This window comes from Strix uralensis, chromosome 8, assembly GCF_047716275.1.
Source record: "Strix uralensis isolate ZFMK-TIS-50842 chromosome 8, bStrUra1, whole genome shotgun sequence".
NCBI lineage: Eukaryota > Metazoa > Chordata > Aves > Strigiformes > Strigidae > Strix > Strix uralensis.
In genome coordinates, this window is record NC_133979.1 from 10,193,765 (window position 1) to 10,213,886 (window position 20,122).

Below are 20,122 nucleotides of genomic sequence, written 5' to 3' on the forward strand. Positions count from 1 at the left end.
CTCTCCTCTCCTCTCCTCTCCTCTCCTCTCCTCTCCTCTCCTCTCCTCTCCTCTCCTCTCCTCTCCTCTCCTCTCCTCTCCTCTCCTCTCCTCTCCTCTCCTCTCCTCTCCTCTCCTCTCCTCTCCTCTCCTCTCCTCTCCTCTCCTCTCCTCTCCTCTCCTCTCCTCTCCTCTCCTCTCCTCTCCTCTCCTCCCCTTTCTCCCTCTCCTTTCCCCCCCCATCATTCCACCCACACTGATCAGCTCTCCGGATCTTCATGGAGTTACCATAGACTGACAGTTGTTATGTTCAACCCCCTATATGTGAGCACTGCAGCTGTTTTCCTACAGAGTTTGGTATTTTGGGGTAGAGAAAGTTTGGGACAGCTGGTGTTCCCCCGATCTCAGCCAGGCCCTGGAGGTCTCAGTGCTGCCCCACAGGTCCCTGCTCCCCGGGACATGGGGGTGATGGGCTCTGTGCCTGTGGTCACCAGCTCCCTATTGGCTCTGCCAGGGGAGCACAGGCTGCTGAGTCCCCTGGGATTTCGGCAGGGGCAAGGCGATCCTGTGAAGGCTCGCACTTCGCAGTGGGAGCACTGGTGGCTGTGCCAATGCCCTGTTATTTATTGAGTTTTAATTAATAGCCCACCCAGTCCTGGAAACAATCTCTTCTCCTCAGTCCCAGGCAAAGGCATCTCTCAGGGGTCTTCACCTTTTGTCCTCAAAACCCATTCAGGGCTGGATTCGAGGGCAACCTGTTCTCAGCTGTCACAGCACAACAGCACAGCTCAGCGTTGTTCAAGCCCTTTCCTATCCATCCCAACGCTCCCGTGGGAGCCCTGGATCCCTGTCCCCATCTCATGGTACTCAGCTCAGCTGCGGCATCATCCTGTCAGGCCTGGCAGCCTCCAAGCAATGGGTTAAGGCTCCCGAAAAGCTCCCCAACTTCAGTGCACCCTAAGAAATGCTTCTTTCACCCTTTGGATGCACATGAAAGCCCTCTGGCCTTTCCATGTCCCTCCCACCCCCTTCCCCAGCAACAGAAGCTGCTGCTCAGAGCAGAAGATGATCTCCTGTGCTACCTGCATCTGTTTGCTTGGGTGGCATCCAGAAAAGTGACTTCATACATTCGATTTCCCCCCCCTCCCCTTAGTTTTCATTTTATTTTTCAACCAGCCCAATGCTGTAGCCTGTTGCAGGATCGAGGGTGAAGCATCCAGGCCAAATCCTGCCCCTGTGTTATGGTAATTGCAGCTGCCACCCGGCAGATGCAGCTCGCTGAAATAATAAGGCTGTTTAACAGGCACTGAGGAGGAGAGGGGAGCTTTTGTTTGGCACTTGCTGGGGTTGGAGTACACTTGTAAAGCAACAACTGGAGCTCGTTGAAAAGGAGTGGAGGTTATTAGATGCGTTTCACTCTCTGCCGATGGCCCCATTATTTTTTTCCCTTCAGATGCCAGGCAAAAGCTTTGGTGCTGAGAAGGAAGAGGAGAGAGATGCCACCTGAAAATGTGCTGCTTCTGCTGATGAGCGTGGAAATAAATAGGGCTGGTGCCCGTCTGGCAGGCCTGTGACAGGTTGAACCTCATGTTTCAAGGACACTCAGGCTGATCTGCTGTATTGGGGGTGCTGCTCACTCTGCCCAGGGCACTCCCTTTGCCCCAGTAAGGCTGTGGAGGATGGAGGAAGGAAAGTACCTTCCTCAGATAGTGCTGAACAGGGGAGTCCTACTGAAATCAGGCTCTTTTCTACCCATTGGGGACCCAGAGGGTCAGGCAGGGGCGTCCTCATGGGACATGGCCTTCCCTAATGCTCCTCTGCTCTCCAGGAGGCTGGGTCCTGCCTATTGCAAGACAGCAAAGCCAAGCGGGACTCAAGGGTGCACTTAATCACACTCAGAGCTGTCAAAACACAGGGCTTGTCACTAGCAAAGGTGGTGCAGAATTTGTCAGGGCTCAGAGGGAAATGGGTCACTGATGGGGATGAAACCTCATCCTTGGGGATTATAATCCTATTTTGAAGTGTTGCAGTTTTGGATGGGAGGATGGCAAAAGCTAGGTCTGAGTGCAATGGGGTTTTTATCTTCCCCCAAGTAAGTGGGGACAAGAAAATGATTAGATGGGTTGGGAGTATGTCCATCCACCCCTCTACCTACTGATCCTCTGTCTTGATGCATCTCTCTCCAGCCCTATCTTTGCTCTGAAAAAAACACCAACGGCCTTCAGAAGCCAGGAATAAAATCGATATATTCCCTCTCCAATTCAGGTAGCTCCCCATAAATCTTACCAGTTTCAGTTTGGTCTCCTAGGACTCCCGGATCTGTTGGGAACCTATTTAATCAGCTGAGATGATCAGTGCTGTTTGTTGCCGAAAGGCCCTTTGAACTCTTTGTCTCTTTGTTGAATGATGTTCGTGTCCCCCGAGGATTTAGTCAGACAGGCCCATTCTGCGTGACAACTCGCAGGTTAATAACACCAGGTGCTGGCAGCACCCACCAAAGCCCGGCAGCGAGCCCAGGGCACTGGGAAGAGTCGCAGCCCCTCTGCCAAGCCCTTATCGCTGCATCTTCCGTGGCCCCTTGCTTGGCTCACTGCAAAGCTCCATAAACCCACACTAAATTGCAAGCCCAGCATGAAGAGCACCCAGACTGGTGCCAAGGGAAGAGAATTATGGCTCCTTTTGGGGAGGCTTGGCAAGCTCTGGAGGGATGTGTGTGAAATTGCAGCCCCCTATCCTGGGTCTGCAGGCTTGGTTTTTAGCATATTTTAGTGCATTTTAGTTTTTAGCTGGTTGGGAATCAGACCCACACCGGTACCTTTGCTGAGGGATGGTGGCTTCTGGGGGAGGTTTCTCATGCTGGTTCAGCCCTTGGGAGCAGGGGGCTCAGCACTGCTCAGGATCTGGCCTCCAGGTAGCAAACCCAGAGCTGTCCAGATCAGCAGGACTCCTTCCAGTGGCTTGGACCAGTTTTCAACCAGGGAAACGCTCAAGTGTCACCTTCAATAGCCTGGTTTCTCTTCTAGGCTGTGTTAAAGTGGTACCAGAGGTGGCTGCTACCTGCCTCCCCAACAGCCTCCGAGCAACCCAGCCTCATGAGAAACAGCCAGATCCTCACCTCACCTCCATCCATCTGTGGCCCAAGGGGTTGGTGTTTCTCCTTCCAAAGGCTGCTGCTCTCCATAAACCACAATTTAGCATGAACCACCACCAAGACAGGCAAAGCAACCTAATCTACGAGCACATTAGGGTGTTGGAAAACAATAATCCGAGAAGGAAACACATTATCTGGCCTTGTTACTTTACAAAGTAATTTAAATTAATTTTTCCCTAGAGTGGTTAGGGAGCACTGCAACTTGCCCTTGTCTATTCTCTCCAGCTAATGAAGCTTTACCAGCGACTACTCGTGAATTCCTATTAAGACCTCATCTTAGAGGTTACAGGGCAAAGCAATTTCTGCTCCTGGGAAAGATGCCTATGAATTTGTAATTGTAAGTCCATGTTTGATAGGGATTAGCATCTGAAAGGGGTAGAGTGGTGGGTAGCAGAGAAAACATTATTTCAATTAGCAGAAGAAAAGCAACTTAGCATCTGATTATAGTTTACACTTTTAATTTTCTACTATTCTGGCACCTGGGATAATTATTTCCTGAAATGATCCACCCCCACCAAGCCAGCCAACTCTTTCCTTCTCTTCCTCTTGGCCATCTTGGTTGAGATTCACATGGAAATAGCTGATGAGTTGGGTTTTTTCCTTTAACATCTTCTCCCAGGCAATAGTCAAACTCACCAAATTTGGGGCCGGAGAGGAGGATACTGTACCAAGTCAGACCAAAATGACACGTGATGTTTCTCTTCACACCAAGGAGGTACAGGACAAGGAGGATGGGGCATTGCTCCACAGCCAGGCTCATGGTCAGGCTTGTGGCCAGCAGCTTGGCATGGTGCTGGTGCCCAACTCTCCCAGGCAGAGCCCCAATGCCCAAAGCTTTGCTCTGTGTTCAGAAGTTACTTCCAGTCCCCTCCTTTCCTCCCAACCCATAAAACTAGGTGTCATTCGCTCTGCAGGGCCTTGGCCCTTGCACTAACCTGTGCTCCAGCTATTTTTTTCTGGCTTCTTGGCCTCCTATTTCCTAATGACGATGCAATCAGTTTTTCGGGTGGGAGATTCCTCATGAGAAGGCTTGTTGTTATTTAAGGAAGATCATGAAATCCATCCTTAATGAAAGGACAGGAGAAAACCCTCCACCAAGTTACACTGAAGCCTGAGATTATCATTTTTATGGGCTTCCAATCTTTCCTGCCTCATGTCTTATCAGCAAATGCAGCTGGAGGCTTCAGAAACCCTCCCAGCTTGCTGCTGATTTTATGGGACGAAGATTAGAGATGATCGGATAGTAAATTATTCATTCCATTCAATATTGCTGGGCAGGAGGGAATATCCAGAGCGAAGTCAGCTCCCTTCTCCCTTTCTGAGCATCATGTATTGGGATCCTGGCTATCTGCCACTCCAGCAATGCAGTGGCACTTTCCCCTGCGCTCAGAGATGATTAGGGGTGCAATATGCCCTCTGAACCAATGGGAAAGCTGAGGGGGGTCACGGATGCAGGCTCATCCCCCAGCAATAAGGCAGACCAGAGGCAGGTGGATTTTTCTCCTTGTTTCAGGGATTTTTAGTTTGATTCCTCCCAGTCCAGGGCAAAGTGGGACGGATCAGGTAGGTGTTTTCTCAGGCTAATTTTCCAAGGCTGTGGGGCCTGAGGCTGATGTGAACATGCTGTCAGACCCCTGGCAGCTATTGACACCAGGGACAGAGGAGCAGGGAGCTCAGAGAGGACAAAACCTGGCAGCTGTGTGGAAATGGGCAGCTGGATAGAGAGAGCCCATTGCTGCCCCTAGATGTATGGAGCAGCAGCATCAGGCCCCAGCAGAGACAGTGGCTGGCATGAATGCTGCCCAGAGATCCATGACAAAAATCAACTGGAGTAAGAAACATCATCCAGAGGGTCCCATAAAATACACATGGGCCATGGTGATGCTACTGAGCAGATCTCGAGGGAAAATGAAAGGCATACCTGGTCCCCGGTGCTGGTGCCATGTCTTGGCCTCATCTCAGATGGCTGCAGGGTACCAGCTCCCAGCAAATGTGCTGCCAGGAGCAGTCTTGGCTGATCTCACCAGCATTCCCAAGAAGGAGAAAATCCACATCCTCCCCAAATGAGGGTCCAGGAATGATCACAGCCACCACCATGCCACCCCTGTCTCCCTGCTGCTTATTCAAGTCTTGCAATTATCAGCCCTGGGGGGGACTCATGAACGGTCTAATAAAATGTCTAATAAAATGCTGAGAGGTGTTTTTTTTCTTGGCCCTATGTGTGTGCAGGAGGGCAGCAAACGGCCCAGTTGAACCCCAGGCTGGCGGGGGAGGATGTGGACAGCATGAGGCTATGCCCCATTGCCACACCATTGATACCGCGTTTTCATCAGCACATGAATAAGAAAATATATTGCTGTTTAAAGGCATTCTTAAAGAGGGGAGGTGCAATGGACAAAAAGCCTTTTTCTTCTGCTGTTTATGCACACTGGCATACTGGGCCAAGAAAATGCCCTTTCCATAGTAGCTGTAACTCCTGGCTCTCCCCTGGCAGCATCCATCCCAGGCTGGATTTGAAAGCCAGAGTCCATGGGAAATGAGAGAATTCTGGGGCAGGTGGGGAATATTTGGCTGTGATGGCAAATGACAAAAAACCCAAGAAATTAAAAATTGGACCTGTGGCTTTGTTTTTTAACTTTTCTTTTTAGAGCAGCCATTGAAATGCAACCATTACTTTTTTTCTCTAGGAAAACAGACAATCTCTTCTTTAGGGGATGTTCAGGCTTGTTCTCATCTATTTTATTTATTTTTATGGCTCTTACCAAGAGAGGGGGAGGAGATGGATAGGATGAAGGAGGGAAGGAAGGAGGGAGGAAGGAAGGAAGGAAGTGAAGGAGAAAGAAAAACAACCTCCATAAAAACACAGAGCCCCACAACGTTTTTTGAAGAGGAACTGGCATCTGTGCTCTGAGCCATATCACCCAGGAACACATTTTAGCTCAGGAATGTGCTTTGAGCAAATGTTAATTTTGGCTAAAACTGACATATTTCTTGGTGGGAAAAAAATGCCAATTTTTGGAGGATACCAGCGTAAGTTCTGAAATCCCAAGACCTGTTTTTTGTGACCTGTTGTACAGCCAACTGCTCACATGAGTCACTGGGAGAGAGCTGAGCTGTGTCTGGGTTTAAGTAAATGCTGCCAAGATGATTTGCCACTTCTGTGCCTCAGTTTCCCTCACCTGTAAAATGGACCTGTAGAGCTTTGGCTTACTGCAGCTATGTGATGCTGAAGGCTTAAATGAGAGAGACAGCAAGATTTCCAATGTGCTGCAGCGGGAACGTGCAGCTTCTCATCTCTGCAGGTCCCAAGCCAGGGCCAGAATGACAAAAGGATGAGCTGGAGTGCAAATTATTTGCCAAAATTTAGGACGTTGCCCCTGCAACAAGCCTGTTGTCATTACAGTGACTTGTTATTTGTCATCCCCTCAGGCCCAGCCCAGCCATATGCAACCAAGCAGGTGCCACAGGCAGTGCTTGTGGCCACAATAGCACATACTTTGTTAATAGCTGCCGTGGGCTAAAGGAGCCTCGCAGGAGTACAGGGGAGCTTTGAGATAAGCAAATGAGCAATTCCCTGGCCTCATCAGCAAGGCCAGAACAATTACATTTCCTTACATTTCATATAAATGTGGGAATGTGCAATAGTAAAGTGTTATTTGCTCCTCAGGAGAGAGCCAACAGCAAGACCCCTGTCTGGGAGGCACAGCAGCTCTGCCTTCATCTTGGGGTCTGGTCTGTCATGTCCTGTCCCCACACTGAGGGATACGGGTGGATCCTTGAGACATCCCTGTCCTTGGAAGATCAGCCCAGGGTCCCTGGAGCTGGGCTGGGCAGAGCCCTGGGATGAGAAGACAACCTGAAGTACATGTGGAGGAGACCAGAAGGAAGCCGTGAGCAACCTGCTGCAGCCCCAGGCGTGACTTGGGGGTGGCTAGCAATAGCAGAGAGATGTCTCAGACCTTGAATTTTCCAAGGGCAGCAGCAGGACTGGCTTCTCTGGGGCTTCTGATCTGCTGATAAAACCTTCTGCTCTAAAAAGCCAGTTTTTTTTCTGGGCTTTTATTAAGAGACAAGGAATAAGCAGGCAGAAAAGATCACAAGCTCTGCATGTTTTCCTGGATAGATAACGTGGAAGCAAGTCGTGGGGAACCCAAAGTTCACTCTCATTTTTATTTCTTCACAGGCCATTCCTTTTTCTCTGTACCAGCGTTAGATAGGGCCTTATTATGGGCAGGTCCCTGTCATGCCACTTCCTTGCTGAGTGCAGTGGGAGAGTCCCTGCCCTACAGAGTTCATAAGCGAAAACTAGCAGGGTTGTGAATGGGATTATCCTACTTTGCAGGTGGTAATTTGGCCATGGAAAGGAATTTGGGGGAGAGCTGAGAACCGGCCTTTAGTCTTGTGCAGCTCAAGCCAGCTCCCCCTTGTTTTCAGGATAAATGACATTATTCTAGATCCAGGGGAAAGTCAAAGGGATGAAGGACGGTGATCCTGCACTGGTGGGTACGTATTCCTGAGGGTGCTGCACATTTCCAAGCGTGAGTCCCTTGTGGGTGTCTGCATGGGAACCTGGCACCTAGGTGGGGTCCCTGCGGGGGGAACACCAGACCCAGAGGCTGGGAGCTCAGATGCTGCCGAGGGGGTTGCTCAGTGGCCCTGGGGGCTGGGCTTACAGAGATGCTGTGACACACCATGAGAAGAGTGACAGTGAAACCACTGGCTCACAGTTTTAAAATCTCCTTCATGAGTAACTGAAGTTGCACAGCTGTGAAGCCAAATAGCTTTTATTCTTCCTGTGGGGTGGGTTTTTCAGCCATTCAAACCTGGCATGGGCTGGGAAGCTGCTTAACTCGGGACCTGAAACCTTCGTGGTCCCGCAGCATCTGCACAGCTGATGTGAAGGGCCAGCCTTGCTATCTGCTGCAGGTCTTCGGGTGTTTCTACATCTGGTGTCAAAGAAATTTTGGAAACAGCCCTGAAGGCTCAATAAAATGAATGCTGTTTTCGCTCTGTTTAACAGTCTCTCCATTAAACAAGGTGTGGGAGGCAGTACTCAGCATCAGGTTTGTTTTATTAAACGGATGTTTTTAAGACATAGATGTGTTTTTCTGGGTTGTTAATGACACTTGCTGAACAGAAAAGAGCAAAGAAGCGAGTGCGAGCTGTGCCGGGCAGATCCCTGCATCCCCAGGGCTCGGGGTCCCGTGGAGTGGGAAAGGATGTCAGAGCTGGGGCATCGCTGGACCCCCCGGCTTTCCTGCTGCAGGGAGGGGGACTTGGGGGACACCCAGATCCTTTTTAATCACGTTCCCCAAGCACCGCAGCCATGCTGAGGAAGAGATTTACCCATCTGGGTGTAATTTCTTCCTCCTGGGCTGATGCAAATGTTTTGTGGCGGAGTCCCCTTCCACACCCTAAGGGGACTGTCAGGTTCAAGTCATCGTGCCCCAAATTGCCCGCCAGCTTCCGCGGGGAGAAAGAAAGAGGCACCTCCTTCCACCCCTTCCCGCAGCAGGATTTGAATAACCAGGTGTGAGCATCAGCCTCCCTCGTTAATGCGTTTGATAATTGACCAGGCGCTCATTCCTGTGGGAGGGCGGCGTGCCCAAGCGCAGCGCCCTGCGAGGAGGGGCCGCGATCGGCTGCTCCTTCGCGCCCCGAGAGCCCACGGCCCTGCGTGTCGCCATGCCTGCCCGCTGCCTCCTCCTCTTCCTGGGGCTGCTCCTGGAGCTGGAGCCTGCCTGCTGCCAGGAAGGTAAGTGCAGGCAGCTGCCTGAACCTCCCGGGGAAACTGAGGCAGGGGACAAGCAGGAAGGTGCACCAAGCCCCAGGCAGGCGGGAGCTGCTCGGTGGGGTGGCTCTGGGGACAAGGGACAACTGCAAAAGAACCTCTTGGGAAGAGATAAAACAGCCTAGCTCCTGCCTAAGCTTCAGCTCCGACTTCACATCAGCGGGTGATGGGGACAGGTGGGTGTCTGGTGGGTTGGGAGGTCTTGCCAGAGCTGGGGCATGGAGACTTTCTACCTGTTTTGCCGAAGGCTGAAACTGCCATCCGAGGTTTATCTTACCTGCTTACACGGAGATAAAGCAGCTCTGATTTACCTCTGTCAGGACTGTGCACCGAGATGAGTAATCTGTTTTCTTAAGGCTTTTTTTTTTTTCTTTCTTCTCGCTCTCGTCTCTGGGCAATCGTTGTGCTGGGTTACTCCCCGAGCTTGCAGGTTTTCCTGTTAATCTGTAATTTTGATCATTGCCGAGGTGAGGGAGCAAATATTTTCCTCTGCAAATTGCCCTCCCATTCCCTTCCCGAAGACTTAATAGAGAAACTTCCTATGGCGAGGGCATTATTTTTAGGAAATTCGTGGAAGGACTTGTCTAACACTAGAAATAATAAGAAGTAATTAAAACTCATCTGATACTGCCAAAGTCCTGGAAAATTCCCTCCCCCCTTTCTCCTTCTGATGCCATAGCTCTGACCGCTCTTCCTGTATTTGTTTACCAATTTGCTGAGGATTTAACAGTCTGGGGTCTCAACTGTCAGCAGGATTGAAAGTTTTGCTGTTGCCTGGAAAGAGGGAAAAAAACAAAACCCACCTTTAATGAGGATTCAGAGCCTGGCACAGCTTCTTCAGAGACAGGGGCCAGCTGATGCTTTCCGAGTGCTCAGGGAAGATGTATCAAAAAGCAGATCTGTGTCTTCAAAGCAGCCGTTGAGTATGGAAATGGAGTTACAACATGTGCAAGGGCTTATATTGGCATTGGCACTTCCCTTGGTCTCATTTGTAGCTGCAGTTGCATGAACACATGTTTGTCGGGGGTGCAGACCCCACATTGCTTACTTTGGCTTAGAAGATCTTGTTTGGGAGGGAAAAACCCATCATTGCCATGGGGTGAAATAGAGAGAAGGTGGCAGAGCCCGAGGAACAGGCTGTCCCAGGAGAGACATCCCTGGTAAAGCATTTTTCCAGGAACAGAGTCCTGTTTCCATAGGCGAGACTCATCCTATTTGCCATCCTTCCTGGCAAGGAAGCAAGGTGTGCTCAGGTGGGACTCCAGCCAGGCAGTGACCCCCAGGGCTGACATCAGTGTACTCGCTCCCCAAGAAGATGCTATCAAGCTTTTGCCTCTGCCTGGTTCCCATTCTTCTTTTCTTCTGCCCATGTGAGTTCCCCGCACCCCACGGGGGTATCTCAGCCCGATGTGGAGACATTTACTGTTCCCCTGCCATCTTCATCTCCCCTTGCAGCCAGGCTCTACATGGTGTCTCAAAGCCAGAACCGCTTGATTTTGTTTGTATTTTTCCTTTTGGCTTTGGATGCTCTGAAATCTGGTGGAAACAGCCATCTGAGAGAGGTTTCACTTGCAAAAACGTACATCACCTCCTGAGCGTGGCTGCTTAGAGAAGGTTTCCTACTACTTATCTTCTTGCCTCCTTTGCTTGAAGATCGTGAGATGCAAATTTGGCGATTTCAGTCATTGCTGACTTCATTCCCCGGTTAACCTTGAACTCCCTTAACCCTGGCAGAAACCTCACTGAGGGCTGGACCTGGTCTCCTCCTAGACTTAGGGTGGAAATCCTGGACCTGACAGGAAAAATAAAACACAACTAATAAATAAATGTGGCTGAGATAACAGCCAAGGGCAGAGTGAGGGAGGAAGCAAAGCAGGCCAAAGCTCAGCCTGGAGGCATAAGGTGTGTTTGGGACTGCATCCATGGGGGTGGTGGGCAGCAGGGGCAGGGGCATCTCCTGCCCATCAGATTGGGCAGGAGGGGACCAAGCTGTGCTCTTCCTCACTGCCCCCCCCCAGTACCCTTGCCAGTAGCCTGCTGATAAGATGAGATGTCAGCCGAAACACACTGATACAAGAGGGAATTTCCGCCTGAATTCCTCTCACTTGAGTTTTGGCCCCGGGACCTTGCAGTAAACACAACAAGTGTCCTGGCGGAGGGGCTGAAGGCCATTGTTCAGGGCTGCTCTCCCGGTCACTTGCCCAGGGGTGCCACCACTTTCTGGACTGGCACAGGTGGTGGATCAGCCAGCTGGGCTGATTTCACTTCCAAGAGGAAAAATAGCTTTGTTTTGGTTTGTTATGTTTTTTGTTTGTTTTTTTTTTTTTCAAATAAAATCCTCTTGCAGTAAGGACTCAAGGAGCTGGAGGTCATAACAAAGGACAGTCGTCCTCCCCAAAACCAGAGGAAGGAGATGAGGGCTGTCAGCAGTGGAGCAGGCGTGGAGCTTGCTGTGGATGTGGAGTTCACACACATGGAGAACACAGACCACCTTTATTGCTGCTAGTAAAGATTATTTGCTGTTTATAGCAGAGCTTTGTCTCCTGTGAGACAGATGAAGTGTTCAGCTAGTGTAAAGCTCCCCAGTCAGATTGAAGTACCAATGCACTTGTCCTGGGGCAGCTCGGCCTCGTGGGTGCCCATGGCAGGCCCTGGGTCCAAGTCGTCCAAAGCTGATGCTGAAGCTGGCAGAGAACATTCTCCACTTGCTCCATCTGCCTGTGCAGAAGTACCTCCTCTGTGTGCAAGAGTTGGTGTTTCACTCAGTAGAAAGAGGAAAAGCCGTGACTGAATAAATAGTAACTAAATCCCAAAGGGATGTGTCTGCATGGACAAGGTCTTTCGGTGCTGATGCGACAACACTTGGGATGGATGCATTTGGCTGTGTCTGAGTGCTCCATTGCCCAAAAGCCAGTGGGAAGCGAGGAGCAGCCGTCCCAGCAAGGACTGGGACAGGGTTTCTTCTTCTCATCGCACTGCCCTTGAGTTCCTCCTGCATCCAGGAATACATCTAGCAGCCTTCCCACCCTTAGTTGGATCACTGATTAGGTCTGGCTAGAGAAAAATGAACCTGTGAGTCTGACCCCGGGGGAGCCAGGGATGCTGCGGCTGGCTCCTGGCCACCCCCTGCTACCCACCCCCCACCCCGACCTGGCCCCCCGCCAGTCCTGCCTGGCCTTTGTGCTGGAGGTTCTTGCTCTGAACACTTCAACCTTCTATTTCCCATCATAAATCATCTTGCTGCTCTGGAAACTTGTTGAATGGTAGATTTTACAAAAATCCACACCAGCAACCATTTGCTGTGAGAGCAACAACTGTATTTTATGCTGTCCCTGTTGTGGGGTCCTTATTTTACTGGACAGTATCTGGAAAATAACCTGGGAACAATGTCTGTGGCATCTGGGAATGGAGAATAAACAGTTTGCCGAATCCCCATTGCCTCCTTTCTCCTGTCACTTTGGGCAAACATCCTTCTTTTTTCCATGTTCCCCAGTCCTTTGTTCCCCCATTCCAGAGTCACCTGTGCCCCACTGTGTACGTTTATGTATGTATATATGGGGCCTCAAAACTGCAAAGCACCGTGCTCCACATGCAAACTCCAGCAAAACTGCTGTTATTTGCGCTTTTTTCATTGCTATCACCCAGGTAAGCCTGCCTGGATTAACAGCAGCACACTCTGCTTGGCTCTGCAGGACCAAGCTCTTGGCTGGATGTTGGTGAAGCCGGATGGGAGAAGCTCAGCCAAGCAGATAAAACCTGAAGATGTATTTCTAACACTTGTCCTCTTTTTTCCTGCAGCCCGGGGCAGTCTCCAGCCATGGTCGCAGGGTGTCATTGCAGTGGTTGTGTTTCTAGTCCTGGTGGCCATCGCTTTTGTGGTCAATAGGTTCTGGTGTAAGGAGAAAGTGTAAGTGTGGGAGCCCTGGGGGTTGCTTTGGGTTGGGCTTAGTTGCCTCTGCACGGATCACTTCCAGCCGCCTCCGTCCTCATGCCAGGGCTGGGAACACTGTGATCACTGTGCCGGGAGCCTGGCAGGGAAAGCAAAGACTCCCTGTCCTGGTCTCCGCTCCCTGTTACTTATTGCCAGATGCGAATGTGCACTGTCCATCCCCGCTGCTCCCCGCACAGGGACACCCCAAGCAGAGCACTTGAATTCTGCCATGAGAAAGCACTGCTGGGCACGCAGCATCATGGCTGGTTTACATGGGCACACATCTCAGGGAGCTGACCTGAGCCTAGATTCCTACAGGTTTGGGAGTGCAGTTCTCAGGTGCACTATATCCATGGGAAAACAAGCCCAAAACAGTTTAATTTGCAGAGCAGACCGAGCCAAGTCAGCAGAAGACATGAGGAGGAGCTGGGGGAAGAGGGAGGTAGCCGAGCTGTGGCAGCACTCTCTGCCTGGAGCCCCCAGCACAGGCGAACAAGGTGGCCTTAACCATCAGAAAAAGGCTCTGTGGGACTGGTTACCTCTTGCCTGCTGCCAGCCAAGCTAAGCCACAGGCTGTTGCTCCTGCTCAGCTGACCCAGATTAACTGGCTAAATTGCAGTAATATGATTTTAACCCAAGCCCAAAGTTAACTGGGAATGAAGAACAAAAGTGCTCTACGGCCTGGTTCCAGTTCTTCTACACTGGCACTGGCACCTTGCACCCAAAGCTGCTCTTGTATCCACACATCCCTGCAGCGTCTCCAGGCTGAGGAGATGGGGACGTGGGGTGTACCCTGATGCTCAGCAAGTTGGCTTCTGCCCCAGATGCATTTAAAGAGGGCCCTTTGGGATGCTTTCAGGGCTAATGGATAACATAATGTGTATATGTATATATTTATTTGGTCTGATTTGCAACTGCAGTCTTTGTTTCCCAAAGAGGAACCTTTGTCCTCAAACTGGAGGAGCCCCCGGTCTGTAGAGTGGGAGGCAGGGATGGTGTTTCCCACTGCTGCCCATGCCTGGCTGCCTCTTCCCAGCCCTGAGGCCGAGGATGCTGAGGAGGGCTTGAGGGGGGATGGCGGATTGTTTTAATTAATCTGGCCTCTCTTCAGAAGAGCGGGCAGTGAGGCTCAGCAGCCTGGCGTACTGCCAGCTCTGCACTGTCACTGTGACAGCAGCTATCAGCTCAAGCTGCTGCCTGTTTATGCCAGTCTGTTCCTTGGAAAAACCTCTGAAATTGCCTTTGGACAAGTGCTGGAGGAGACAGTGATATGCATGCAGGGTGGACCTGCACCCACCCTCTGCAGCTAAACCACCCCCAGTGCCATTTGGGCCACGGGCTCACTCCAGAGCTGAGCTTTTAAGCTCCAGCTGAGATCTAACACCCAGTCCCTGCCCCATGGCTCCTTCTGCGAGCAATCCAGAATCACATCTGAGAGAAAGCAGCTCGGCTTTGCACGTGTGTACGTGCACCCCTGCACCAGGGCTGCGGTACCTGCAGAGCCTTGGCGTTTCTCTCAGTGTCACTTGGGACCTGTAGCAGACTGTTTTGCAACAGATTACATAGAAGAAGACTGGAAAAACCAGTTAGTGGGAGAAAACAATCCCACGTATTGACAAATGAGTCTTGCTGACTACCAGCCCAGCACTGGGAGTCCCAGCTCCAGAGACAGGGGTTGTCACTCTGTGTCTGGGCACAGCCCCTGCAAATCTGCCATGAGGGTGTCTCTCCTTGCCCATGTTCTGCTGAGAAGGGGGCTGAGCTGGGTGTCCGAGGCAAGGATCACACATCCAGGTCCTTTATTGTCTCTGTACTGTTGGAGCAGTCCCTTCTTTTCTGCTGTCACCACTGTGAGCTGCTCCCTGGCACAGCCCCACTGTTGTTCTGTTTCAGCTCCTCTCTTCTCCCCCTCCAGGGAAAACGTCGAGACAGCGGTGAGTGTTGAGAACAAGCAGGAGGCTGTAGTGTCCAACGGCCACGAAGGGAGATTCCTAACGGCTGCAGCCGACTTCAGGTGAAGCACTTGCTCAGACCTCCTCCCCATGGCTCCCAGGCTCTGTTCTGTCCCCCTGGTGACAGCTCAGACATGCAGAGCTGCAGTCTCTCCCACTCAGGTTCTCACATCTCCCACGCACCTAGTTTTGGGGCTTTTATCCTCTCCAGGGACTCAGGAGAAGGCGGTGAGGGAGTATCCCCTCCTCCCCAGTCTCTCCCCATCCCTGCAGCTGAGCCCCATGGTCCATCCACCACCTTGCAACCTGCTACACCACATTTTTCTTGTGCTACATCACACCTTTCAAACAGAGTAAACCACCAAAAGTGGCTATAGGTCACCACGCAGATGTTGACTGTCAAAACAGCCCGCTCTAGAAATTAGAGTAATTCCCAGCTGGTGCTTGGCTCTCCTCTTGGCAGGGGGACCCCTCCTGCCCTCCCCACCTCACCCCTCAGTGCAGGGCCAGCACCAGCAAGGTCAGGATGATGTCTTCAGGGAGGCTGGTCTTGCTGGGGGTGAGCTCACTGCTGTGCTTCTCCCTCCCAACGCAGGTCCAAAGAGAGCGAACATGCCTATGAGAACACCCTGGAGCCCGAGGAGAGGGTGATCACCACTGCCATGTAGCAGGTGTCCTGGCCAGCTGCCCTCCTTCCTCCTCTCACTTTGCTTCCCGCTGTCACCATGGGCATCTTCACAGGGACCCTCTGCACCAGCATCCCCTGTGTGTGGTGGCTTCTGACCTCTCCGTCTCCTGTTCTTTTCTCTTCTCACTTGTGGGATGTATTCCTCTGCCTTGGGGGCTGGTGTCCATGCGGGCAGAGGTCCCAGGAGAGGTCCGCAGGTGCCACCTCTTCTGCGCGGCGGTCATCCCATCTGGTTGGCGAGGCTAATGTGTCCAGTTCCAGGGGGGTGCTGACCTGCTCCAGATGTGGAGGGGTCCCCGCTGGGTGCCTAGGACCTCCCCACACCCTCAGCCACCCTCTGGGGAGCTGTTGATGGAAATCTCGCTCTCTTCTCCACATTTCATCCTCCTTTTTACAACCTACACCATGAATTTTAATGTCAGAACAAACCTTCTCCCCTGTATATATCTTTCCTGTGGGCAATAAAGAGAATTGTTGCCCATATGACAGCAAAGAGGGTCATTTTGCTAATCACCCAAAGGACTTTCTGGCATCTCCAAGCGCTCCCAGCCTTCGGGCAGTTGGGGAAAGGAAGGACACGGTGGGAAGGCGGTGTGGGGGTGGGGAGGGTGCTTAGACAGAGATCAGCACCCCCATCTTCCCCATGATCTCTTCTGGGTAGGATCCATCTCTTATTTCCTCACTTGGATGAAGCCAAGAGCGCTTTTGCATGTGTCTGTGTGTCAACAGGGGAGAGAAAAAGGTGGAACATTTTTTTTGCTCAGCATTTGGACTGCCCCAGAGCTGCAACAGGCTGTATGGGGAGGTGAACATAATTTCCCTCCAGTTGCCAGGTGGGGAAACTGAGGCACCGCACCAACTCAGTCCTGCTTAATGGGTGAAAGGCAGCATTCCCTCAATCCCACAGGGCACAGACCCACAGCCAACTGTGGACCATTCCCAGGGCTGGAAGGTGGGAATGGCAATCACTTACTGGTGTTGCCAGGATGTGGCTGCAGGCTGCTCTGGGCAGTGCTGTCTCTCCCCAGGGCAGCTGGCCATGGTGCAACCTGCTCCTGCCAAGCTGTTCATTAACCACAGTCTGTTTTTTGCTGTGGTGGGGACAGCGCTGGGGCCACTGTGGGAGCAAAGAGTGCTCGCAATCCATGGTGTTTGCAGATTGAAATGAGAGACCTGTAATGCCTTGGCCTTCTCTGGGACATCAGTTGTCCAAGTGGCATGCAGAGTTCTCCCTTTGACCAGTGAGGAAAGGATTAAGGGGCTCTGCAATCAAGGGCAGCCCAGGGGCAGCAGGTGGAGCAGGACTGGGAGAAATGGAATGGGATGGGGCATTTTTGACAGCCCCTGAGTTTGGGGGGAACAGGGTGGTTTTGGGGCTCTGCTGTGTTTGGGGCTGTGCAAATGCAAGGGGGATAAGGTGGCACAAGGACATCAGGTACCTGAGCCCCCTCTGATCACCAAGGCAAGGGGAAATGTTAGACCTGCTGTGAAACACCAGCTGTGAAGGGTTTGGATCTGGGAGGATCCCTGGCCTCCCAGAGGAGGCGCTTTGGAGGCCCATTTGCAGGCGACGATGCCAGAAATAGTTGTTGGGGCTGGAGGTACCTCTTTGCCTCTCACTAGCAGAGCTCCTGCTCTCTGTGTTTCAGCCCTGAACGGGCTTCCCCTCTGCAAGGGTTGTTCTTGCTCCTCTGCACTTACCAGTGACCTTAAAAGCAAGTCTGTCCTGGAGGAGGTGCTGCCCAGCATGGTGCAAGCAGCAGGCTTCTTCCCCAGGTAGGGTCTTGCAAAACACCTACAGCACTGAAACATGAAAGGGGTATTCCTCAAAGCAAAGATGCAACAGTCCTGGTGGGGAGCTCAGCCCAAAATGTGCCACTTCCCACCACCAGGAACCCTCAGGATGGAGTACGGAGCTGGAGCTGGACCCTGGTGCCACCACTCGCCATGAGCCACTTTTGCTTCCTGCAAGGGAAGCTGTTGAGGTCCCTAGTGGGTGGTGACACAAAAATTCGGGCATGGGAGTAAAACAGGAACCTTCCAGTAACAGACCCACCCTGAAAGGCATCTCCCTGAAAAGCCTCATGTATGCAAGCATTTTGAAAATGCTCTCAAGATTTGGCGTTGGGAAATCATAGCTTCAGTGAGAAATTGCATGGGGGTAGAAAAAAACAGGCAGAAGGGTTGGAGGGGTCAAGCCCTTGGGTGTGGAGGCATGATGGCTGTCATCCCCAACATTAGGTCAGAGCTGTTCCCTTCTACCACCTTCCCTTGGGCGGGTGGAGGCTGAGGCAGCCCCAGGCTGGGTCCTGGACCTCTTCATTTGTGCCTCTGATGGGTGCTGCTTCCCTGACTTTTCTCTAGCAGGTGCCGAACGTCACGCAGGTTTGGAAAAAACAAGCTCCCCGGAGTTCAGCGGTACTGCTTCGCTCAGCAGGGTTTAAGGAGGATTAGTCATTGCATGTTCCTGCCACGTCAGCACTCAGGCTGGGGGCTGGGGGTGTGGCGAGAGGAGGGGAACCCATTAATTTTTACCTCTCTGTTGCAAAAGGAGTTAGAAACAGCATCCTTATAATGAGTAACAGTGGGAGTTTATTCCCTGCCCTGTGCACACCCTGAATATGTGATGAATGCCCGAGCTGTTGCCCTGGCAGTGCCTGGGTGTGGGTTTGGAGTAGAGGTGTGCTGGGGGCTCGGGGGGTCCCTTTCACCATGGGTGGCTCCTGTGGTCTTAGGTCCAAGCTAGCAGAGGGATGGGGTTTTACTGCTGCACATTTTGGGCTAGCTCAGGAACCTTGATGCTCAGTCTTACCCCAGCCAGTGCCTCTTCAGAGTTCACTTTCCCGGGGAAAACATCTTTTGCAAGAACCACTGTGTTACCTCCCTGGTGGGACCTCACGTCTGCAATGCCCGTGATGCCGTCATGCCCCAGTTTCCCTTGTCTGTCAAGCACGACCCAAGGCTGGCTGTGTGAAGCAGACTGCTTTCCCACGAGCCATGCAGCCAGCTCATGGCTGCTTCTCAGTGTGATCCTAAAAAGAACAAAAGGGAGCGAGCATAAATGAAATTTATTGTTGGAAAATCTTAATTAGATTTTAAGCCCCAAAGGGAGAAAAGTGAGGTATTATCTGACACAGCTAATGAGTGTTAAGGGTCCATTGTTATATTTCTTGTTTACCTTTCTGTGCTGGCTGATACGGCCCGGATCCTCGCCTGTACTGCCATAATTAGGATATCTCATCTCTTGCTGATAGGGTCGGGGATGCTCTTTAAAACATAATGCTGTCTCATCCCTCCCTGGCAGGATGAGCGTGATCGGGAAGGCAACTTCTGGTGTCCCAGTGCTTGTGCCCGCTGTGTTGACCCTGTGAGCTGGGTCCAGAGCCAGGGCTGTATCTGATAGCCCCCCAGTGATGGACACCTGCAACAGCCTTGGTGACCTCTCTGAAGAGCCCTAAGCCAACTTGCCTAGGGGCCAAATCCTCCCCAGCAGCTCTCTCCACGCAGCATGGGAGGTGACTGTGTCCACCACAAATCACCCCATGCTCACCTATGAAGAGGAAGGACACCTGTGGGTGCCCCATCCTACCCCTGACTCGGTAGTGCCAGTATCTCTGAAGCTTGGGGGTCAGGAAGATGTTCAGGGTTGGGACCCGTGGTGGACAGGATAGTCTCCTTTTGGGTAGAAGATATTCAGGGTAGTGTTTTTGCATTACCACTTGTTACAAGATGTATCACAGCTTTCCTTTGTGGTCTAGAAGGGTGCAACTTATCACTTGGACCCACAGATAATGGGGCATCTTGTTGAAAGCCACTTTTACTCTGATGTTTCCATGGTCTCTCCTGAGGCTCTTTATAGCTGTGGAGGTCTAAAGCGTTTCTGTTCCAGCTGTGACCACAATCCTGGAGCAACTTGGGCAGGTGAACACCTACCATATAAATTATTCCAAGGTGGTTTAATTAAAGACTTGCCGTATGCAGGTAAACTGCTGCTGGAAGGATCACCAGCTCCAGCCCTAGCCCCAAGCAGTGTAGCCTGGCGTTTATGTCCTGGCATTGAGTGCCTTGAAATGCAAGCAATGCGATTTGGACCTCCAGAAGCAAAAAGGGATCCTGTCCCACCATCGTGGTCCTTCGGGCTGGGGAAGGAACCCAGTCACCCAGGTGGGAGCTGGAAGCACGGCGTGTAGGGGCTGTTATGTGTGGGCAAGGGGGCTGCAAAGTTTTTGGTCTTGATTCAAGCCACTGAAAGCCAGAAGTAAAATACCATCCATTGTTGGTTTATACACCCATAGTAGCCAAACAAACATCCCCGGAGCCTGTCCTTATCACTTTATTACACCTGCTAGAGTGAATAGATTAAAGAGGAGGGGGGAGGGGGGAGAAAGCAGAAGAATCCAGCAGAAAAACTGGGTTTTGGGATTGTTAATTATTCTCTGGGGTCTCTAATCTTTAACTGGCAAACAGCATCACTAACTGTCTTAAAGCCCCTCCTGGAACATCCTGATAATAAGCCATCTGCATGAAGGCACCCCGTTATCTGCCCTCCTCCAGCCGCCTGTGACATGGCTGGAGTGGGAGATAATGAATGTGTGGTGTGTAATAACGACACGTCATTCATGATTATCGG

General features: G+C 51.7%; 1 protein-coding gene and 1 long non-coding RNA gene across 3 annotated transcripts; one reads left to right on the forward strand and one right to left on the reverse strand.

The window, feature by feature from the left end:
- Nucleotides 1-201: 201 nt before the first annotated feature.
- LOC141946402 (uncharacterized) lies at nucleotides 202-5,264 on the reverse strand. Of its 2 annotated transcripts, XR_012629836.1 has the most exons (4): nucleotides 3,095-5,264; nucleotides 2,795-3,003; nucleotides 2,266-2,425; nucleotides 202-1,454 (listed from the first exon to the last, which is right to left on the reverse strand). It is a non-coding gene; the product is annotated as an uncharacterized LOC141946402 (long non-coding RNA). The 2 variants fall into 2 exon arrangements; XR_012629834.1 differs by having other exon boundaries at nucleotides 2,795-5,261.
- Nucleotides 5,265-8,731: 3,467 nt separating this feature from the next.
- On the forward strand, nucleotides 8,732-15,975 carry PDZK1IP1 (PDZK1 interacting protein 1). Its single transcript, XM_074877177.1, has 4 exons — nucleotides 8,732-8,885; nucleotides 12,720-12,828; nucleotides 14,768-14,866; nucleotides 15,400-15,975. The coding sequence occupies exons 1-4, from the start codon at nucleotides 8,816-8,818 to the stop codon at nucleotides 15,470-15,472; spliced, it is 351 nt and encodes a 116-aa protein (XP_074733278.1). The 5' UTR covers nucleotides 8,732-8,815; the 3' UTR covers nucleotides 15,473-15,975.
- Nucleotides 15,976-20,122: the final 4,147 nt, after the last annotated feature.

Excerpts from the sequence above, each read along its gene's own strand:
- PDZK1IP1 (XM_074877177.1), top strand. The coding sequence starts at position 8,816 with ATGCCTGCCCGCTGCCTCCTCCTCTTCCTGGGGCTGCTCCTGGAGCTG. Across the intron at positions 8,886-12,719 it reads GCCTGCCTGCTGCCAGGAAG|CCCGGGGCAGTCTCCAGCCA; the intron begins GTAAGTGCAGGC and ends TTTTTCCTGCAG. Across the intron at positions 12,829-14,767 it reads TTCTGGTGTAAGGAGAAAGT|GGAAAACGTCGAGACAGCGG; the intron begins GTAAGTGTGGGA and ends CTCCCCCTCCAG.